Source organism: Sciurus carolinensis, chromosome 9, assembly GCF_902686445.1.
Source record: "Sciurus carolinensis chromosome 9, mSciCar1.2, whole genome shotgun sequence".
NCBI classification, from domain to species: Eukaryota; Metazoa; Chordata; class Mammalia; order Rodentia; family Sciuridae; genus Sciurus; species Sciurus carolinensis.
Genome location: NC_062221.1, coordinates 119,425,642 through 119,448,044, shown reverse-complemented (window position 1 = coordinate 119,448,044; position 22,403 = coordinate 119,425,642). Strand labels below are relative to the sequence as shown.

The 22,403-nt window shown below is 32.9% G+C and overlaps 1 protein-coding gene across 1 annotated transcript in view; it reads right to left on the bottom strand.

The window, feature by feature from the left end:
* Nucleotides 1-8,730: 8,730 nt before the first annotated feature.
* Ncam2 (neural cell adhesion molecule 2) overlaps nucleotides 8,731-22,403 on the bottom strand; it is a 508,956-nt gene continuing 495,283 nt past the window's right edge. The window contains exons 17-18 of the mRNA XM_047565377.1: nucleotides 14,382-14,501; nucleotides 8,731-11,675 (exon numbers count right to left, since the gene is read on the bottom strand). Of these exons, the coding sequence (XP_047421333.1) occupies nucleotides 11,564-11,675; nucleotides 14,382-14,501 (232 nt within the window). The 3' untranslated portion in view covers nucleotides 8,731-11,563. The remainder of the gene's footprint in view (nucleotides 11,676-14,381; nucleotides 14,502-22,403) is intronic.

The following is a 22,403-nucleotide window of genomic DNA, read 5'->3' as shown; positions in this document are numbered from 1 at the left end:
TCTGTCTTTACTCAGCCAAATAATTTTGAGAATTGTCTATTTTTTTTGTATCAACATTTCTTTCATTGGTAGCTAGTATCATGACCATTTTAATTAACCAAATAAAGTTTGTTTCAGAAGAAAGCATACAATCAGGAATAAATAGGATTTTAAAAATAATATTAAAGGCACCAATTCATCCAGAAAATATAACAATCCTAATATAAATAACCCTAATATAAATAAAATATAAATTTTATTTCAAAGTAAAAGAAGCAAGAAGTGATAAGTCTGCAAGGAGAAAAAAAATTAACAGCTATAGATCCAGATTTTTATAACATTCTCTGAATATGTGATGGGACCATAAGACAGAAAATCAATCAGGGTACAGAACACTCTGAACAGCATTATTCATCACATTGACATAATTGACATTCACAGAACACTTAACCCAACTGCAACAGAAACACATTCTTGCCAAGTTACCATGGAACTCTCACCAACATAAATGACATTCTTAGACATAAAGTAAGTTTCAATTAATTTAAATATACTCAAGATAGATAAAGTGTGCTCTCTGGAAATGATTTGTTAGTTAATTCACCTATTAATGAGCAACTGAAAATCACAAATATTTCTTAATTTGTAAGAATGTTTTAAGGTCTGAATTATCTGTAAAAAGACTAATTTGGAATCCCCAGGAAGCATATTATAAATGTGGATATAACTTCTTGTCAGTAGCAGAAGATAGAACAGAGATGGGAAACAAAGTGCCCATTTCTCTCTTCATAGAAATGACTGATTTTCTACTTCAAAGGAATGAACTTTCCACACATTGTTTGACTCAAGTTGCTGAACATGCTGGGGTGGAAGAAATAGTAATCATCCAAATTAAGTTTTTGAGGTAGATGCATTTTTCCTTGAATATTGTATAGCAATGCTTTAAAACATATTCTGTAAAGTTGTTCCTTATCATTTTTTAGTCTATACAAATTTTTCTTGTACTTCAATATACAATAATAAAGCATACTTTTAAAACTATGTACCTGATTATGATGTTGATTTATTGCAGTCTAAAATACAAATAGTATAACTAAAGGTTTATCTACCATCCATCTATTTCTATTTAATAATGTTTCTGTCCTGTTGGAAAATACTCATATGGATTTTGGTGCCAAGACTAGTTCTAATGGAATAATATTTTAAGAATTAGATGTTTGAATTGGTTCTATGTTTTCTGAAACTGGCTGACTTTATGATTAGTTTTAAAGATACTAAAGTCTCTATTTCCAACAATAAAGAAAGCATTGATAGTACACGTGGATTATTTATAAAAATATGTAAAATATCTGGATTGGAAACTGAAAATGAATCAAGTACCAGAAGTAAGGAGTAGATGATTCTATATCATAACTTCAAATAGTTTTGGAAACAGATGGATATAATGAATGCTTAGTTGGTCCCAAACACACTGGAAAAGTGTAAGAAGACAAAGATGAAATTAGGCACATGAATTCTCAACTCAAACATCATGCATGCTTTCACAGGGCTTCTTGGTTTACCCTTTAGAAAAACTTATCTAAGTTAACTTATCACAGACACAGGGATAAAATTATCAAAAAATCAAAGTCATAACCTGAACATGTGATTTGTTGATTTACAGAGCAGTTGGAACACACAATGTTGCAGGATGTTAAACTGAGAACTACTGTTCTATAAAAGACTAAGTGAAAACCATTAATGCTACCTCTTTCTTGGAAAATAAAAAATCAAAAGGATTGGAAAAATCCCAGAGATCAGTGCCACCACCAAGGTTGTGAAGGGTTTGGGGCATTACCATTTGACTCACTTCCTTGACCTTGGAAAATGAGAGTGGAATACAATAAGCATAACAAGTAGACATTTCAATTGCTGCTCTATACCACATGTTGATCCATGCTAGAGCAAATTAACTACCTCTGATAACTGGTCTGTAGTTATCAATCTGGCAAATGCCTTTTTCTCCATAACTGTCCTTACAGTCCCCCAAAAGTCGTTTGGTTTTAGATGGGAAAGCCAGGGATACACCATCATTAGTACCTACCTCATCCTACTTCAATACTACCACATCAACTCTCCAATGTTATGTTATAATTTAAAGGGATATTGATAAATATTTCCTTTACATAAGATATCACTCTGGTCCATTAGTCTCACGACATTATACTGATTGACCCAATGAGCAAGAAATTGCAGCTACTATAGACTTATGAGTAAAGCATTTGCATGTTAGAATGTAAGAGACGTATCTTACTAAAATTCAGGGATTGTCTACTTAAGTTAAATGTGTAGGAATCAAGTGTAGGAAGTATATCAAGATATGTCTTCTAATATGTAAGAAAAATTGCTCTGGCCCCTCATATAACCAAGAAAGAGGCATAATACTTTGTAGGTTTTCTTGAAATTTGGAAGCAAGTTATTCATTGTGGTTACTCAATTTACCCCAAAAGCTGCCAATTTTGAATAGGGTTCAGAACAAAAAAGTTGCTATGGAAAGACTAGGCTACTGTTGAAACTGTTCTGCTACTTGAGTCATTTATACTTGAGTCAAAAATATAAGGGTGTTTAAAGTGTCAATGTCAGAAAAGGATACTTTTAGAATCTTTGGAGGGAATTTGTAGGAGAATTCCAGCAAGAGGCTTCAGTATTTTAGAGTAAGGCCCCGCAATCACTTGAAGATAAACTTTTCTCCTTGCGAGAAATACCTTTCTGTATTAGTAGAACCAAAATAAACAACCAAGAGCCGCGAAATTACCATGATTATTAAGTTGCCAATCATAAGCTGGACATTAATTGATTTATCATGCCTTTGGGTTGGGCATCCACAGTAACACTACATCATCAAATGGGAATGGTATATTCATGATCAGGCTTAAGGGTGCACCAAAGCCGCAAGTAAATTAACTAAAGAATCATCCAAAATACCCATGTTTCTGCTCTTGATCCACTACCTTCTCTTTCCCAACCTGCTCGTATGGCCTCATGTGAAATTCCATAAAATCATTTGACAGGACAAGAAGATTCAAACCTGGGTTATAGAGGTTTTGCATGGTTCACAGGTACACATACAGCACTATAGTCCCTCTCTGGGACATCCACCAATGTTAATGAAGGAAATTCTCTGAGTGGGACAGGACTTCCAGAAGTGCACCTAATTACTCACTTTCCTGGGAAGGAGAACTAGCCAAACATGGTACCATATTTTGATTCTTGATCATCGCCAAAGCTGATTATCATGAACTTGGAAGAAACATGATTGGTGTACTGATGACAAAGCAATTTGTGATAAAAATATGTGAATACAATTCTTGGAGCTGGCAACAATACAAAGTTATTTGTGTTTGATATGAATGTTCAATAAAAAGTAATCTCGACAAAAGAGGATTTTAATAATCAGGTGGTCAGGATGACTCATTTTATGGATCCCAGGGAGGCTCTGATTCTAAGTATCCCTGTTGTCAACCGGTGGTCTCACGAACAAAGAATCTAGGGCAAAATGGAAGGAGGTAGTGCATATGGTTAACAATATGGACTGCCACTTACCAAAACCAACTTGACTGTGGCCACAACTGAGTGACCAACTTTTGAATAGCAGAGACCAATGCTGAGTTCCTGATATGACAGGTTGCCTAAAAGAATCAACTACTCCCTGGCATGTAGATTGATTATGTTGGACAGTTTCCATCATGGAATCAGAATATTCTTACTGAAATAGATGCTACTCCATACCTAGATTTTCTTTCCCTACATATAATGCTTCCCTCAAAACTACCATCTCATGGAATTATAGAATGCCTTATTCACTATTAAGGGATTCCATGCAGCATTGCTTCTAACAAAGGGATTTATTTCACAGCAAAAAGTATAGCAGTGTACCCATGTTTGTGGAATTTATTTATCTTACCATGTTCATTGACTGACTGAATTGCACCATTTTGCTTCTTGAACCTGAAAATTCATGAGATTTCAAGACTCCATAATTTCAGAGAAGGGATGCATAAAAATTGAATATATGTATAAAATATGTATATGAATAATTTTATGGAATACAAGTGTGTGCGTGTGTGTGTGTGTGCGCGCACGCACGCATTTCTGTTTCCTCTGGAGAACTTTAATTAATACATCAATACGTTGACTGTCTCCAACATACCAGGAGGGAAGAAGAAGGCATAAAATTGAGACAAGTGAATGCTCACAATCATGAAAAAAAATTGTAGTTGCCTTATGTTAGTTTCATAGATAAGGAATAAGGTATATATTTTTATGTAAATACTCAAATGCTCTTTAGCAAATAGGTGATAGAATTGGTATGTGAACCTAGGTTTATTCTAGTTGCACATCTGGTTTATGTGTTTTCCAATATTACTTTAAGAATCTCAGTTCTATCCCCTTTTAATCCTCATTGCTAAAGTGTGGAAAATTCTTTCCTCAATTTTTTTTTTCTGGTAAATAAAGGCATAATACCTTAAATTTGGAGTTGACAAGAATTTCATGGATACATCTCAGAGGGTATTTTCCCTTAAAACCTGTAGGATGTCTTCACACAAACTTCCCCACCTCCATTTGAGTAATCCTATGTGTGTTTCATCCTTTCCTGCATGTTCTCTTTGAGTCTTTTGCTTACAAATAAAATGCCTTTTGCCTTCTCTGCAGACAATGCCTCCAATTGCAAAGAAAGTTGCAATTTTCTTTCAGAACACTCCATTTTAAAATTACTCTCTGAAGATAATGGTAATTGCATGATATATAGATGTGACAGTATACAAAAGTTTTAGGCTTGTTTTGTTAATTTTTCTTTCTTTTGTATAAAATATTTTCAAATCAGTTTCAGACTTGATCCTGAGTGATAGGAGACAGGAAGATGAGGGAAGTATGAAGTAGAAACTAGAGATGAAACAGAAGGCGTTAGAATGAATTAAATCATCAGGTTAATTTTTTTCAAATATTGAGACATCTAAATACTAGTAATATCTGTTTTACAGCATACTTTATTCATAAAAAGACAGAGCATATTAAATTTTTTTGAATTTATAATTCTAGTATAGTGCCTTTACCCTGTCTAAAAGCTAAAGAAAACACTGTCTCTTGAATATGATTTACATTATTCAGAAATAGTTAAATTCAGAAAAGCTAAAATGCACAAATGTCTTCTTTTTTGGCTATCAGATTCATGCCAAAAATTAGTGTGTAAACAAAATATCATTTAAAACAGAAATATTATTTATATTTGGATAATGTTCTTTCTCATGTATTTAAAACTTATGAAGAAAAAATAGATATTTAGAATGCTGATGACATACATAACATGAATCTTAGGACACATGTGAGTTGCCTATACACAAGTAAAAAATACATTATGCAATATTTTGGAAACAAACAGAATTCACTAAAATCTCAACATGGTATAAATAAATTAAAAAATATATTAGATACTTAGTTTTAGCCTCTATCTTGTGGTACACTTTTCTCATTTCATTATAATTAACCTTTGAGTAAATATTGGATACTGAAAGAATATGTAAATGTCCTCTTGTTCATTCCTCAAAGAATGTTTAATGTTATTTTTATTTAATATGTATAGTTACTTTGGAGAATTTGTAAAGATTATATTAGAAATCATTCCTTTGTTAAAAACTGACACAAATTATTATTAAATGTAAAGAATGAATCACATTTTACACTGGCTTTTTAAAAAACAAAAATACCTTATCAAGGGATATGAAGAATGATTAACTTGTCTCCTTTTAAAACTCACATTTATAAGGTGATAAAGTGTATAATAATGAGAAATTAAATTTGAACATGAAGTAGAAATTAATATTGGTTATTATTCAAAATTTGCTTAATATGTTTTTTAACTATTTTAATATTTCTTTTTAAGCCATAATTTGGGAGTAGGCATATTTTTATTAGTGTTCTGTCTCCAAAGTTAAGTTTTGAGTAGCATTTTCTAACCTTATATTTTCTCCAATCCTGTTTTTAAAGTGCATGGTTTTGCAGAACATGGTGTTTGGGGGTGTGTTAAAGCATCAGCTCCTACACTTAGCAGGATGCCTGGCATTTATAAATTGACAAGTAAATATTTGGCAATTGAAAAAAATTGTGCCTCAAAGCCAGTGAATTTCAAATTTAATGTGCATCAGAATAACAAGAAAGACTTTGAGTCTTGATTCATCCAATCTCTGGTGAGGTCCAGAAATTTAGATGTCTGCCAACTTCCTAGATGATGCTATATGCTGCTGTTCTATGAGCATCCTAAACATCTTAAGGGATCATGCCTTAAATAGTTCATTAATTTCTCTGAGCTGGGGACAGAGAAGTCAAAAGATTGTGATTCAGAATGATGTAAGATGGCAAAAAGCATTCTTATGAATATCTAGAGATACAGTTGAAAAAAATTTTAGACCTGAAAGTATTTGTCAAGCCACAAGTTCATTCTTTGTAAAGGTATTATTTGAAATAAACATAAAATTCAACACTTTATTAAAGTAAAAGTATCTTTACTATTAATATACAAATGGTGAAGAGTGACAATTTTGATATACCATAAGCCATACTTTCAATGTCTCTCATAAATACAAAACTTCAACATTTGCAGTATAATTTTTACAGTTTAGACATATATATACAGCATTTCATAAGGACATACTATACTGAAACAATAAGAAAACCTCATGGTAGCTAACGTAAGAATATAGAATTTGAATGGGGTATATAAGTTAAAGAAAATAAAGTGTAGTATGTTTTAATGCATACTGAACACACCATAGAATTCACATAACAAAAATAAATTGTGTCTAAGAAGTTCACCTATTTCTAACAGGGGTTAGAAGCAAATGCTAAACCATGAACATTTCTTTAAGAGCTGGAACAACTAGGTTTGCTCTTAGCAATATCATTTATTTCATAGTATGCATATTGTTTTCCAAAAAAAATTGTAAATTGAATCATAGGTTCTATTTCTGCTAGCTTTCTTTTATGGATGTCACTAGGTTTTTCTCCTTGCTATCAGTATTATTGGCCTTAACTTTCATATATGCAATGTCCCTACTCTCTGGCCCAGCATTTCTCCCAGCTAGGTCCTCCTTACTATTCCAAAAGTAGAAGTTCAGTTTGCCTTTCTGGATCCTTTCATTTCATTTTTCCTTTACTCTCCTGTCTGGCTGTGACTGAAATGCTCCAATAGTCATTGCTTTGCTTATTCTCTTCCATGGAAAGCTAAAAATAGATGTCAAAGGAAAAGTGTTTTCATATCAGAGAAGAAAGTAGAGTTGCAATGTTTAAATGCATATGGACAATTTTTATAATAACAATTAGAAACATTGTGTGGCCAGAAACCTGAAAATTGCCAAAAAAGAAAATTTAAAGAGGCGATACCAATTAATAGTTTATTGGTGAAATCCCAGAGAATAATGAACTTTACCTAAGAATATTTTTATTAAATAAATATTTACCATTATATATAATATAAAAGTCTCTGACTTTTATAAGAAGGGAAATAATCTTTTAGCATTCTTGTATAACATTTTCAAATAGCTGCATCTACATGGGTAAATGCAATTTTTGAAAAAGAAAGGGTGGAACCTGGAAGAAAATTACATCAACTCAGCAACTACTATGACTAGGCCCTTTTATCACTTTCTCACTGAAATATCAGCTTGGAATATCATTAAGCCCATGCATAGACCACATTCTTGACATATTTAAATTTGGGAATTAGAGCATTTCATTTTTTTGACCTTCCACAATTTAAATTTATTATGTGTCAATTTATCTATATGTAATTTCAATTTGAGAGGCTATGTAAGAATGCTCCAAAGGGTTAAGAAGAAGATGTAAATATTTCTTTCTAGGCATAAATAATGCTAATAATCTCATTTAAAAAATATTTTCACTTGCTCTTAAAGTTTGTTGAATAAGCATTCTGGATATAATTTTGTAAAAGATGTCCATGAGGAATTCAAATTGAACATTTACTTTGTTCTCCAAGAAACAGAACACTACTGATTTCATAAATAAGTATAATGTTATGCCAATATTTCCTAAATTAATAAATGAAAGAATATTCCTACCACTTCAGTTGTAGATATTTTCATCAGTGATTATCTTATCATCACAAGGATGATTTATGATCTCAAATCAAATATATATCAACAGGAATAATGAAGACCCAAGTGACACCACAGTAATTTCCCTATTTAAAAAAATCATCTGCATCATTTGCTGCCTTTGTCTTACAACTGTCTAATGACTCAGTTCCAACAATAGCTAAAATGTAATTATTATCTAAAACGATAGTACAGAACAAATTAAAAATATTTTGTGTACACACAAAATGAAATGTCACAAGGGCAAATGAATGAAAAGAGTATAATTTGGATTTTATATCCAAGGTAAATAAGTTTCAATTGAGATAATTCATTGAATGTAACTAAGACAGTATAATTCCAGGGTCCTACGTATAAGCAAAATATATCTGTGAGGATGGCAGTTTAAGTTGTTCTTTTGATAAAGGAGAATGTCATGCTAATTCAAAGGCACAAATACATCTTAATTATTTAAAATACAAAGAATAAAATGAAGATATGATTATAAATTTATAATTAATTATTGGCACTAAAATAAATAATTTTATTAATAACATCTATTTCTATAAATGTTTAATTCAAATACTAACACATATGAATTTTTCTGGATTAAATAGCCTTTGAAAAAATGCCTTTGTAGGTATTAATATTAAAAATAAAAGAAAACACAGACAGTACATTGTTAGATTTTAGTATTAATAGGATGGCAATATGTCTTATCTCACAAAAATAATAAATAAATCTGTAAAAATCACAATTTCTAATTAAATTCATTTGCAAATCATTGTTAAACAAGTTGACACACTAACCTGTGTCAATTTTTAAACAAAATATTTATTAAAATTCTGATATTACTGTTTCCTTCTATAGGTTGTCATTATTTAAATGAATATAACCTATTTAGAAATATCAGTGTTTTCAGTTATATTTTTGCTTCTTGGCTTAAAATAGCATAGGATTCAGATATCTTAACAGTATGTATATTCAATCAACTCAACATTTTATGCGAACATTTAAGAGTACTCCAGACAATAAAAATAACATATGCACAGTTATATGAATGTATTTAGTATAGAATAAGAATGAAAAATAAGAAATAGGTTATTTCAGTTCTACTCCTATTTTGCAATTTACTACAAGCCATTTCTTACTTGGAAACTTACAATTAATGTAACTCAGAGCATTCCATTGAAATGTCAAAAAAGTAAAACTTTTTCACAGTAATACCTTATTTCTGCATGGCATGGATTTCAAGGACAAGAGGTAAGGATCATTCAGACAACTGAAATAGTGCACTTGAAACAGTCTGTTTACAATTATTTCCAAATTATCTATGAATTAATTTCAGATAATTTTTCCACATGAGTGGCAAGAAATTTAACAGCAAGAAAGAAATATGTACTTCAATTGCTTTACATGGAAAGTCCAAAGAAATGAGAAAACAGAACTTTCAAATTGAGAAAACACAAAAATATTTTGCTCTTTATTATGATTTCTCTGTTCTTGCAGTGTAGCACAAACATAACAGTGAACATGCAAAATTGTTTTCTCCATCATGGAATTCTTTCTGTATCCTTAGTGTGAAATTGTGTGGCCCTATCCATGAAAATTCAGCACTCATGGCTATTGCTTCATAAACATTTTACTAAGCTTGTCATTTTGCACAAACAAACTAATTCAAGTATTTTGACTAGTTTCAGCACATTGGAACAAAATAAAACACAGCAAAATAAACAAAACCAATGATCAGACAAAGGTAAACACCAACCATCAATCTGTCAAAAACTGGTTGGATAATCTCTGTTTTATCAGTTTATGTCAGAACAGGTATCAAGGAGAGATTCCTGCATAATAACCCCACATTTTATGGCAATGCCTTAACATGCAGATGGGCATATTCTGTCCTGCTATCAGCCAGCAAAGTGAGGAATAGTATAAAATTACTTACTTGTCTCTCCTTGGTTGACAGTTTCAAGCACTTTGCAAATAAAAATATTCATGAGTGGCACTAATATTATATTTAATATTCATGAAATTATCTCTATAAAGAGATATTCTTAATGTGGGTCCCTCTTCATTGTTAAAATTTTCTCCAATGTTCTATTGGAATATGTTCTCATATCAGGCAATAGTTGAGCTATTCAGTTCACACCTGAAAAACCAAAGGTAATGAATGTGATGGGGCCCAAAAAAACCTTTGGTTGATTAACTTAAGAAATCATCTAAAACCTGCTCCCAACGGTTATGTATATTTATAGTAATACATTTTTCCTTATATATAAGTTAAATCGTGTTTTAGACTTTTACCTCTGGGAGCTTGCATAGCTTGGAAGTTAATTAGTATTTTATTCTGGTACTACCAAGTGATACTAGAAAGTTTATGGTGAATAATTAAGGGAGTTTGTCAACCAAAATTTTTTTATCAAAATCTTAAGATGAACTCTAGCTACAACATTCAGCATAAAAACACAGTGGCAATACAACTGTTGATCACTGACACTTTATGGCACATTTAAATGTTAAATAACTTCTCTTCAACTAAACTTAGTTTAATTTCCATTACCCAATTTCATTCATTGAAGGACCTAAAACTTTAAGAAAGACAACATATTTATATTGTTCCCATTTCAATTTATTTTATTTGAAGCTGAGGGCAAAAATCAATATTATTTTCACTTGTAGTACATTTACTTTCTGTGTAATCCATTGTGAGTGAATATGGCATATAAAGACACAGATTCAGGGAGTCTTTTTAATCTAATTTTGCACACAACTAATATTCGTTCAAATGGGTAACAATTTTGATTTGATACTTCAATCTATCAAAAATCAGTGTTGAAAATGTACTGTAATCATAAATTGAAAGTTTTCTCCAAAGTTTCCTCAACTTTTAATATCTGCTAAAGATTATTGGCTCCTTTAAGCCTGGCTTCCCTGAAGTTCCCCTGATAAAAAGTGTAACCTCTATTACGTGCCTTCATCTTCAGCTGAAAGCCACTTTATAAATCCATTTGCCCAAGAAAATTTTCATAAACATGCAGGGCTTTCTTACACATTTAGCTCACAAAGCTTTTGTTTTCTTTTGATTTTCATTACACCCTAATTTGCAAGAGAGTTTGGAATATGTTTGTTGGTGTAGGTAAGACAAAGTTCTTAAGAAATAGAGCACTTTAGCCATATAATAAATTGCAGTATTTCAATCATAGAATCAAATTGATACCCAAGAGTTGGTGTCAATCAAGTCTCTATACTGAAATTCTTAACAAAATGAACAATCACGACAACAACAACAGAAGGAAATGGACCATGGGCAGGAGTATCTGATCATATGTATATGTGTACAAGCTATTCCAAGCTAGAATTTTCCCAAGAAATTAAGGTCAATGGAATAGTTTTGGTCATAGGGTCACTGCAATCCAAATGCTCTTTGTAGTGTGCATCAAGTCGCGGTAATACGGTTACGCTTTGCTGTCATCTTCTTTTGATTGAATGATGTCATTAGAAACTTTAATTTCTATAGTTTCTGGATTTAGGACTTCTTTCCCATTTTCTTCTTTTAATGGTAATTTTCTGGGAGGAAATAGAAATATAAATTTCAATTGTTAAAGCATTTTAAGAGATAGTCCTTAACATTTCAGTGAATGCTCTATAGAGGTAATATGCTACAGTTCTTAGGTGAGAAAAATCAAATTGTTAAAAGAACCATCAAATTAGTTTATTAGTAAAATAACCTAAAAATGAATAAAACAATATTGTCTATTGTAAAAATATAATGTGTATTAAAAAAAATGTAGGAAAAAACATATTTATCAAATTGAATGAAAATTGTTCAATATAGGACAGCTTAGATTTAGTAACTATTTGATACTAAAACATAACTGTTTTAAAGGTTAAATGAGCTTTTTATATATTAAGTAAATAATTTATTATCTCAAATTTTTCAAGTAAAACAATTAACATTTGCTGGAATATTCTGTTGCATACAATTCAAAAACTGTATGAAATAGCAATGTTCTTTGGAACTTAATGCAAATGAACATATTTTAGGAACTTTTTGTGTTTATTATGTGTTTCTTTGGCCTCTTTTCACTATTACGCTTTTCTTGTCACTTTTTTGAGAGTTGTTTCCAATAATAACCTAGAAAACAATAACAGCCTTTATTTCTTAATACTGATAATTTCACAAATTTTCATATGATCTTATGCATATGTGTACAAGTGGTTCCAAGTAAGGTCCATGAGTCACTGCAATCTAAATATTCTTTGCCATTTTGATCAAGTCATTGTAGTATTGAATCAAGGTTTCCTGGTTTTCCAGTGTTTTAGCATTCACTAGTTTATAATTATATCTTTTACATGAGACTTTTTGGGGTGAAATTTCTTTCCTTGACAAAAGATTATTTTCCACATTAAGAGAATCAAGTATGTTTACAAATCCCATTCCAATTCACCTCTGTCTTTAATTTCATCTTTTTGTGGAGGAGTTAATGTTCTAAGCTAGTTGCTATTTGTAATTTATTTCATGGTTTTGAATAAGAAGGATAAACAATTGCTTTATGACAATCAAAGCTTTCATGTGAAAAGTAACCAATCAAAGGTAAGTCAAAAACTAAGGCAAAAACTAAGATCTATTATTGAGAATGAGGTAGCATCTACTTGGTACTTAATGTGGGATGCTCTTTATGTATGCTATTAATAGGGCATTTGCAATTCATTAGCTCTCTCTTTTTAAAGTGATGAAAACACAAACAATGAGAAATAATGAGGCCAAAGGGTCATTTCTGTCATCAAAATATTTAGAAATTTAGAGACTTAATAGGGGTATTGCATAATGCTTAATATATTTTTTTACATATAAAACTCTGTATTTAGTTTTTACTAAATAAATGTATTTACTTTGTGAATGGCATATTTCTGTATAAATATTATTTACTTCACATGTTTATGCTAAATATTTTTAAAAGATTACAACTAATTCTATTATTTTTATGTTGAGTATTTCTTTTCTAAAATCTAATGTAGTTACTAAATCATAGTCTAGTTGCATGCAAGGGCATTTTCTTAAATAAATTGCACATGTAAATATAACTTTGTAAGTGTTAATAGGGATTTGTGAGTGTGTGTGTGTTTGAGATATTTTTGTTCCTTGAAAAGTCTTCTGATTTGTGAAAGGAAAATTATAAAACCTCCTTTGTGACAGGTGACTCTCAAATAGTTAACTTCTATTGAGAAAACAATAAGCTCTAAATGCAATCACTAATAATGATCTGAAGACTTATACTGAAATATGAGCTATAAAGTAGTACTTTCTTCTTTCCTACATATTAATTACTAGAGCCCACTGAGGGCAGACAGCAGGGATTTCCTTCCTTTCCCTTCCCTTCATTTTTCTTCCCTTCCTTTCCCTTCCCTTCTCTCTCTTTCCCTCCCTCCCTCCCTCCCTCCCTCCCTCCCTTCCTTCCTTCCTTCTTTCCTTCCTTCCTTCCTTCCTTTTTGCTTCTTTCTTTTTCCATACTGGGATGTAACCTAGGGTTGCTTTAACACTGAAATATATTTGTTTTGAGACAGTATCTCACTAAATTGTCTAGATTGACCTCAAATTTGTTATGTTCTTTCCTCAGCCTCCTGAGTCACTGGGATTACAGGTTTGCACTACCCTCCAGGTGACAAACGGAGGGGATTTCTGGGAGAAAAATCACTTTCTTCAGCTGTGAAAACAGCCTATGATTGGAGATAAAAATGTGAAATCAAATTATACTGTAAGGGAATGGTAGCTGGTAGAAAAAAAAGAAACTAATTTGGAAAAAAAAATTTTAAAGTCAGTTTCGTAAGTAGTACAGTATGATAATAGTGCTATTGTTAACAGCTGCATTCAATAGAATACTACTATTACTTAAAAAGTTCTTTGATTTGAATCATTTCAATGTTATATGCATGAATGAATGCATATGTTCACCTTTGCAAGTTTAATTAGAGAACCTATTATAGTTGTAATGGAGCTATGAGGGTGGCAAACATAAATAAATAAGGGCTATAAATTATGTCATAATTATGTTATTTAATGGTGGAATTTTTCTGACTGTGAGGCTAAGATTTCATGGAAAATGTCTCAAGAGGAAATCAGCTTTTGATATACACAAATATTTTCATTATAAAGGAAATGATACAATTTTTTTCATAAATAATGATATTTGTAAATACATATAACAAATGATGAAAATGTCCTTCATTTTGCTAATATTTATTCCAAAACAAGTAACCATTTCATCTACATACTCAGGTTCTGTTAGTGGTGTGGTTTCATTTGGCTCATTTACTGGGCTCCCATCTTCATGATTGGTAATTCTTTCATCTTCTGTTCTCATCTCCACTATTGGTTCTTTTGATCCATCTTTCCTAAAAAACAAAATAAAACAACAACAAAAAAGATCTTAATGTTAGAATGTAAAAGTAGATGCATTGTAGAACACAATTTAAAATCTATACTTAATCCTACCTTACTTTGAATAAGTCCAAAATGTTTGGGTTGAGAATACCAGTAAGATTGTTTTTTCCATTACAATTCATTTCATCATGTATTTTCACACAGAATAAATAAAAAGAAATCCCAATTTGTCCAAATGTCTTTTCATCAAAATTATGAAGTTTTTTGCAGAAGTATTTTATGTTTTAAAATCTATTATATAATAACTTTTTGGAAATTAATGTATTTCTTAAGTAAAATGTATAACATGAGGCATTTCTCCCCCAAACATATTTTCAAATATAAAAATACTTTTATATGTTTAAGAAATATTGGTTAACTCTTGAAATAAAACATCAGAAATATTGCATATATTTTAAAATATGGAAAATTAAACATGTATACTTTATTTTTAAAATATCTCTATTCATTTATATGAAAGATTTTAAATATGTGATCACCGATTACTATATTGATATGTTTCAATATAATAATTTTAAAACAATCATTAAATGATGTATACATAGAAAAAGATGCATTTTCACTATCAAATATTTATCATATATTTAAAATGAACGAGGTTTTAATACTTGGTGGAAACTTAGAAAACTTACTGCATGTTTCCATGCCTCAAATATAGAACAAAAAAAAGAATAAAGAGGTAGTCATTTGGTGATGATATAAAAAGGAATGTCATAGGTTTGGAAATTAATCACTCTTAATACAGATTTCAAATATATTACAGGAGAAAGAAAGAAAGAAAGAAAGAAAGAAAGAAAGAGGAAGAAAGGAGGGAGGGAGGGAAGGAAGGAAGGGAAAAGAAAAGAGGAAAGGAAATTTCAACTACGTAAGACACAGTCTTATTGCACAATCAATTATGATTCTAAAAAACAATACTAGGAGTGATCCAAGATGGCGGACTAGAGGGTGACTGCATCTTTCGTCGCTCCAGAACACAGGATTCAAGAAGGGGAGGCATTGAGAGACTCGGACTAACATAGAGCCGTGGGGTGAGTCTCTCCCATCAAGTGATGCTCGGCCCAGGCGGCAAGCCCAGACAGGGGAAGCCTCTCAGAGCAGGGCAGGGCAGCTAGAGTCTTCCCCAAGCAGCCCCGCTCCCTCCGGTGGCAGGCTCGTTCCACAGCCAGCTTCTTGGAGCAGGCCACCTAGGGAGAGCCAGTCCACACAGAGCCAACTCCAAATCCTGGACACAGTGGTGGGCCCCGGCCTGCAGGCGGCTTCTAGGACCCAGGCAGGGCAGCCAGAGACTTCCACAAGCAGCCCTGCTCCTCTGGCGGCAGGCTCATTCCACAGCCAACTTCTTGGAGCAGGCCGCCCAGTGAGAACCTTTCAACACAGAGACAGCTCCAAGTCCCGGACCCAGCGGTGGGCCCCAGCCCACAGGCGGCTTCTGGGACCAGGGCAGGGCAGCCAGAGACTTCCACAAGCAGCCCTGCTCCCTCTGGCGGCAGGCTCGTTCCACAGCCAGCAGCTTGGAGCAGACCCACCCAGTAAGAGCTTTTCTACACAGAGACAGGTCCCAGCCCTGGACCCAGTAGCGGGCTAGGGGCAGCTTTCTTCGGAAGCACTGCATTATCAAGTTCTTCCAAGACATCAGGCTACTGAAGACTTGGAGGTGATACACTGGAAATCTACAGGGACACTATAAGCCAAAGAGGAAATCTGTAATATCTCAGAGTCCCACTGATATCTGACCAATATGAGAAAAAAAGGGAAGAAAATGTCCCAAACAAATCTAGATACTATATCAATAAAACCCAATGAAAGCACAGCAGAAGAAATGTCAGAAAGGGAGTTCAGAATGTACATAATTAAAACAATCAGGGAAGCAAACGAGGAGATGAAAGAGCAAATGCAGGCATTGAAGGAGGAGATGAAAGAGCAAATGCAGGCATTAAATGATCGCACCAGTCAACAGTTAAAAGAGCAAATACGGGAAGCAAGAGATCATTTCAATAAAGAGTTAGAGATACTGAAAAAAAAAAAATAAAACAGAAATACTTGAAATGAAGGAAACAATAAACCAAGTTAAAAACTCCATAGAAAGCATAAGAAATAGGATAGAACACCGGGAAGACAGAACCTCAGAAATGAAGAACAAAATATTTAATCTTGAAAACAAAGTTGACCAAACAGAGAAGATGGTAAGAAAATGAACAGAATCTATAAGAATTATGGGATATCATGAAAAGGTCAAGTATAAGAATTATTAGGATTGAGGAAGGCTTAGAGAAACAAACCAAAGGAATGAACAATCTATTCAATGAAATAATATCAGAAAATTTCCCAAATCTGAAGAATGAAATGGAAAATCAAGTACAAGAGGCTTATAGGACTCCAAATATACAAAATTACAACAGACCCACACCAAGGCACATTATAATGAAAATACCTAATATACAAAAGAAAGACAATTTTAAAGGCCACAAGAGAAAAGAATCAAATTACACTCGGGGAAACCAATAAGAATATCAGCAGATTTTTCAATCCAGACCCTAAAAGCAAGAAGGGCCTGGAACAACATTTACCAAGCCCTGAAAGAAAACCGATGCCAACCAAGCATCTTAAACCCAGCAAAACTTACTTTCCGATTTGATGACAAAATAAGATCCTTCCATGATAAACAAAAGCTAAAGGAATTTACAAAAAGAAAGCCGGCATTACACAACATTCTCAGCAAAATATTCCATGAGGAACAGATGAAAAACAACGATGCAAATCAACAATGGGAGGAACTAGCCTAAAGGAATAGCCAAATAAAGGAGAAACCAAATCATATCAAAAAAGAAAAATGAGTCAAATGACTGGGAATACAAATCATATCACAATAATAACCCTGAATGTTAATGGCCAGAATTCATCAATCACAAGACATAGACTGGCAGATTGGATTAAAAAGAAAAATCCAACAATATGCTGTCTGCAAGAGAATCATCTCATAGAAAGAGATAACCACAGACTAAAGGTGAAAGGATGGGAAAAAACATATCATGCACATGGACACAGCAAAAAAGCTGGAATATCCATCCTCATTTCAGATAATGTGGACTTCAAGCCAAAACTAGTCAGAAGAGATAATGTAGGACATTGCATTCTGCTTAAGGGAAACATAAATCAGCAAGACATAACAATCTTAAATATCTATGACCAAACAGTGGCTCATCCATGTACGTCAAACAAATCCTTCTCAATTCCAGAAATCAAATAGAACACAACAAAATAATACTAGGCGAGTTTAACACACCTCTCTCACCACTGGATAGATCGTCCAAACAAAAATTGCATAAAGAAACCATAGATCTCAATAACACAATCAATAATTTAGACTTAACAGACAATATAGAATATACCATGCAACAAAGAATGAACACTTTCCTCTCAGCAGCACATGGATCCTTCTCTAAAATAGACCATATTCTATGCCACAAAGCCAAAGTTAGAAAATACAAGAAGATAGAGATACTACCTTGTATTCTATCAGATCATAATGGATTGAAATTAGAAATAAATGACAGAATAAAAAACAGAAACTTCTCCAATACCTGGAGATTAAAAAATACACGATTATATGATGAATGGATAACAGAAGACATCAGGAGGGAAACAAAAAAATTCTTAGAAGTAAATGAGAACAAAGACACATCATATCAAAATCTCTAAGACACTATGAAAGCAGTATTTAAAGGAAGATTTATTTCATGGGAAAAATTCAACAAAAGAAGTAAAATTCAACAAATAAATGACTTAACACTACAGTTCAAAGCCCTAGAAAAAGAAGAGCAGACCACACCAAACGTAGTAGAAGACAGGAAATAGTTAAAATCAGAGCCGAAATCAATGAAACTGAAACAAAAGAAACAATCAGAAAAATTAACAAAATAAATAGTTGGTTCTTTGAAAAAATAAACAAAATTGATAAACCCTTAGCCACACTAACAAAGAGAAAGAGGGAGAAAACTCAAATTACTAAAATTCGGAATGAACAAGGAAATATCACAACAGACACGAGTGAAATACAAAACATAATTAGAAGCTATTTTGAAAATCTATACTCCAACAAAACAGAAAACCTCAAAGATATCAACAAGTTTCTAGAGACATATGAATTACCTAAACTGAACAAGGAGGACATACACAACTTAAATAAATCAATTTCAAGCAATGAAATAGAAGAGATCATCAAAAGCCTATCAACTAAGAAAAGTCCAGGACCAGATGGGTTCTCAGCCGAGTTCTACAAAACTGTTAAAGAACAGCTCATTCCAATATACCTGAAAGTATTCCATGAAATAGAAGAGGAGGGAACCCTCCCAAACTCGTTCTATGAAGCCAATATCACCTGATACCTAAACCAGACAGAGACACATCGAGGAAAGAAAATTTCAGACCAATATACTTAATGAACATTGACACAAAAATTCTCAACAAAATTTTAGCAAATCACATACAAAAATATATTAAAAAGATAGTGCACCACGATCAAGTGGGTTTTATCCCAGGGATGCAAGGTTGGTTCAACATTCGGAAATCAATAAATGTCATTAACCATATCAATAGCCTTAAAGTTAAGAATCTCATGATTATTTTGATAGATGCAGAAAAAGCATTTGATAAAATACAGCATCCCTTCATGCTCAAAACACTAGAAAAAATAGGGATAGTGGGAACATTCCTTAACAATGTAAAGGCCATCTATGCTAAACCATGGCCAATATTATTCTAAATGGTGAAAAACTGAAAGCATTTCCCTTAAAACCTGGAACAAGGCAGTGGTGCCCTCTTTCACCACTTCTATCCAACATGGTCCTTGAAACTCTAGCCACAGCAATTAGACAAACCAAAGAAATTAAAGGGATACAAATAGGAAAAAAGAACTCAAAATATCCCTGTTCACTGATGACATGATTATATATTTAAGGACTCCGGAAATTCCACCAGAAAACTTTAGAAGTTATAAGTGAAATCAATAAAGTAGCAGGTTACAAGATCAATGCTCATAAATCCAATGCATTTTTATACATAAGTGATGAATCTTCAGAAAGAGAAGTTAGGAAAACTACCCCATTCACAATAGCCTCGAAAAAAAAAAAAAAACTTGGGAATCGATCTAACAAAAGAGGTGAAAGACCTCTACAATGAGAACTACAGAACACTAAAGAGAAATTAAAGAAAACCTTAGAAGATGGAAAGATTTCCCATGTTCTTGGATAGGCCGAATTAATATTATCAAAATGGCCATACTACCAAAAGTGCTATACAGATTCAATGCAATTCCAATTAAAATCCCAATGATGTACCTTGCAGAAATAGAGCAAGCAATTATGAAATTCATCTTGAAGAATAAGAAACCCAGAAGAGCTAAATCAATACTTAGCAGAAAGTGCAAAGCAGGGGTATCGCAATACCAGATCTTCAACTCTACTACAAAGCAATAGTAACAAAAACAGCATGGTATTGGTACCAAAATAGATAGGTAGATCAATGGTACAGAATAGAGGACATGGACACAAACCCAAATAAATACAATTTTCTCATACTAGACAAAGGTGCCAAAAATATGCAATGGAGAAAAGATAACCTCTTCAACAAATGGTGCAGGGAAAACTGGAAAACCATATGCAACAGAATGAAATTAAACCCCTATCTCTCAATCTGCACAAAACTCAACTCAAAATGGATCAAGGAGCTTGGAATCAGACCAGAGACTGCATCTTATAGAAGAAAAAGTAGGTCCAAATCTTCAACATGTCGGCTTAGGATGAGACTTCCTTAACAGAACTCCCATAGCACAAGAAATTAAAGCAAGAATCAACAACTGGGATAGATTAAAACTAAAAAGCTTTCTCTCAGGAAAGTAAACTATCAGTAATGTGAAGAGAGAGCCTACAGAATGGGAGAAAATCTTCGCCACTCATACTTCAGATAGAGCGCTAATTTCCAGAATATATAATGAACTCAAAAAACTCTACACCAAGAATACAAATAATCCAATCAAAAATGGGTCAAGGAAATGAACAGACACTTCACAGAAGAAGATGTACAAGCAATCAACAGATATATGAAAAAATGTTCAACATCTCTAGTAATAAGAGAAATGCAAATCCAAACTACCCTAAGATTCTGTCTCACCCCAATTAGAATGGCGATTATCAAGAACAAAAGCAACAATAGGTGTTGGCGAGGATGTGGGGAAAAAGTTACACTCATACATTGGTGGTGGGGTTGCAAATTAGTGCAGCCACTCTGGAAAGCAGTATGGAGATTCCTTAGAAAGCTTGGAATGGACCTACCATTTGACCCAGCTCTCCCACTCCTTGGCCTATACCCAAAGGACTTAAAATCAGCATACTACAGAGATACAGCCACATCAATGTTCATTGCTGCTCAATTCACCATAGCCAGATTGTGGAACCAACCTAGATGCCCTTCAGTTGGTGAATGGATAAAGAAACTGTGGCATATATATACAATGGAATAATACTTGGCCATAAAGAATGATAAAATTATGGCATTTGCAGGCAAATGGATGAAATTGGAGAATATCATGCTAAGTGAGATAAGCCAATCTCAAAAAGCCAAAAGACAAATGATCTCGCTGATAAGTGGATGATGACATATAGTGGGGGGTGGGAGAGGTTAGCGTTAAGGTTAGGGTTAGGTTTAGGGTTAGGGTTAAGGAGGGTGGCAAGAATGGAGGAAGGAAGGACTGTATAGAGGGAAAAGAGGGGTGAGAGGGGTGGGAGGGAAGGAAAAAAATAACAGAATGAATCAAACAACATTACCCTATGTAAATTTATGATTAAACAAATGGGATGCCTTTACTCCATGGACAAACAGAGAAACAACATGTATCCCATTTGTTTACAAAAAAAAAAAAATCTAAAAAAAAATTTTTAAATAAAGGAAAATAAATAAAACAATACTATTTGAAAATTTACATCCACATTTGTATTCATAATCACCCAAATTTGGAAACAAACAAAAAAATCTTCTAATAAGTGGATGAATAACCTGGGTGACATCTACATAGTTGGATATTAATCATAAAAGTAAATGAACTATCAAAGCATGGAAAGATAGGGAAGAACTTTAAATGCATATAGCTAGAGAAAGTAAGCCAGCTTGAAAAGCCTGTGTAATTATGTCATTGCAACTATGTGTCATTCTGGAAGAAGTAAAATATAGGGCCAAAAAAGAGGTGAGTGGCAGTTGGGGTCAAGGGAAAGAAGAAATGAATATATAAAGCACAGGAAACATTAAGGGCAGCTTAATGATACTTTGATACTGTAATGATGGATAAATGACATTGTAATTAATGCTTAAAAGACATATAAAGTAGATTCTGAACATAACAGAACAAACAGAAAAGTTACAATGACTCAAAGATCAATGGGCCACACAAATGCTGAGATTTTCATGATAATAAAACACTTTTAATCAGTGGCAGGTTTGATATTGTTGCTCTAGTGTGGGCATGTCACATACACATGCATCAAAATTTGAAGAATAGGTGTTGGTAAAAATAAAAGAAAATCGTAGATGTTAGTAACAAAGAACCTTTTGATTTTTTTGTTTTTGTTCAGTGTTGGGGATAAAACCCAGGGTTATACACATGCTGTGCAAGCCATCTATCGGTCCTCTGCATCTGAAGTCTTTTTGTTTATTATGAGTCAGGGTTTTACTAAATTGTCCAGGTTGGTCTTCAACTTGTGATCCTCCTCCCTTAGCCTCCTGAGTAGTTGTAATTGTAGGCATTTGTCCTCACACACTGTTAAAAAACACTTTTCACTTCTTAAAATCAAATACCTGTGAGA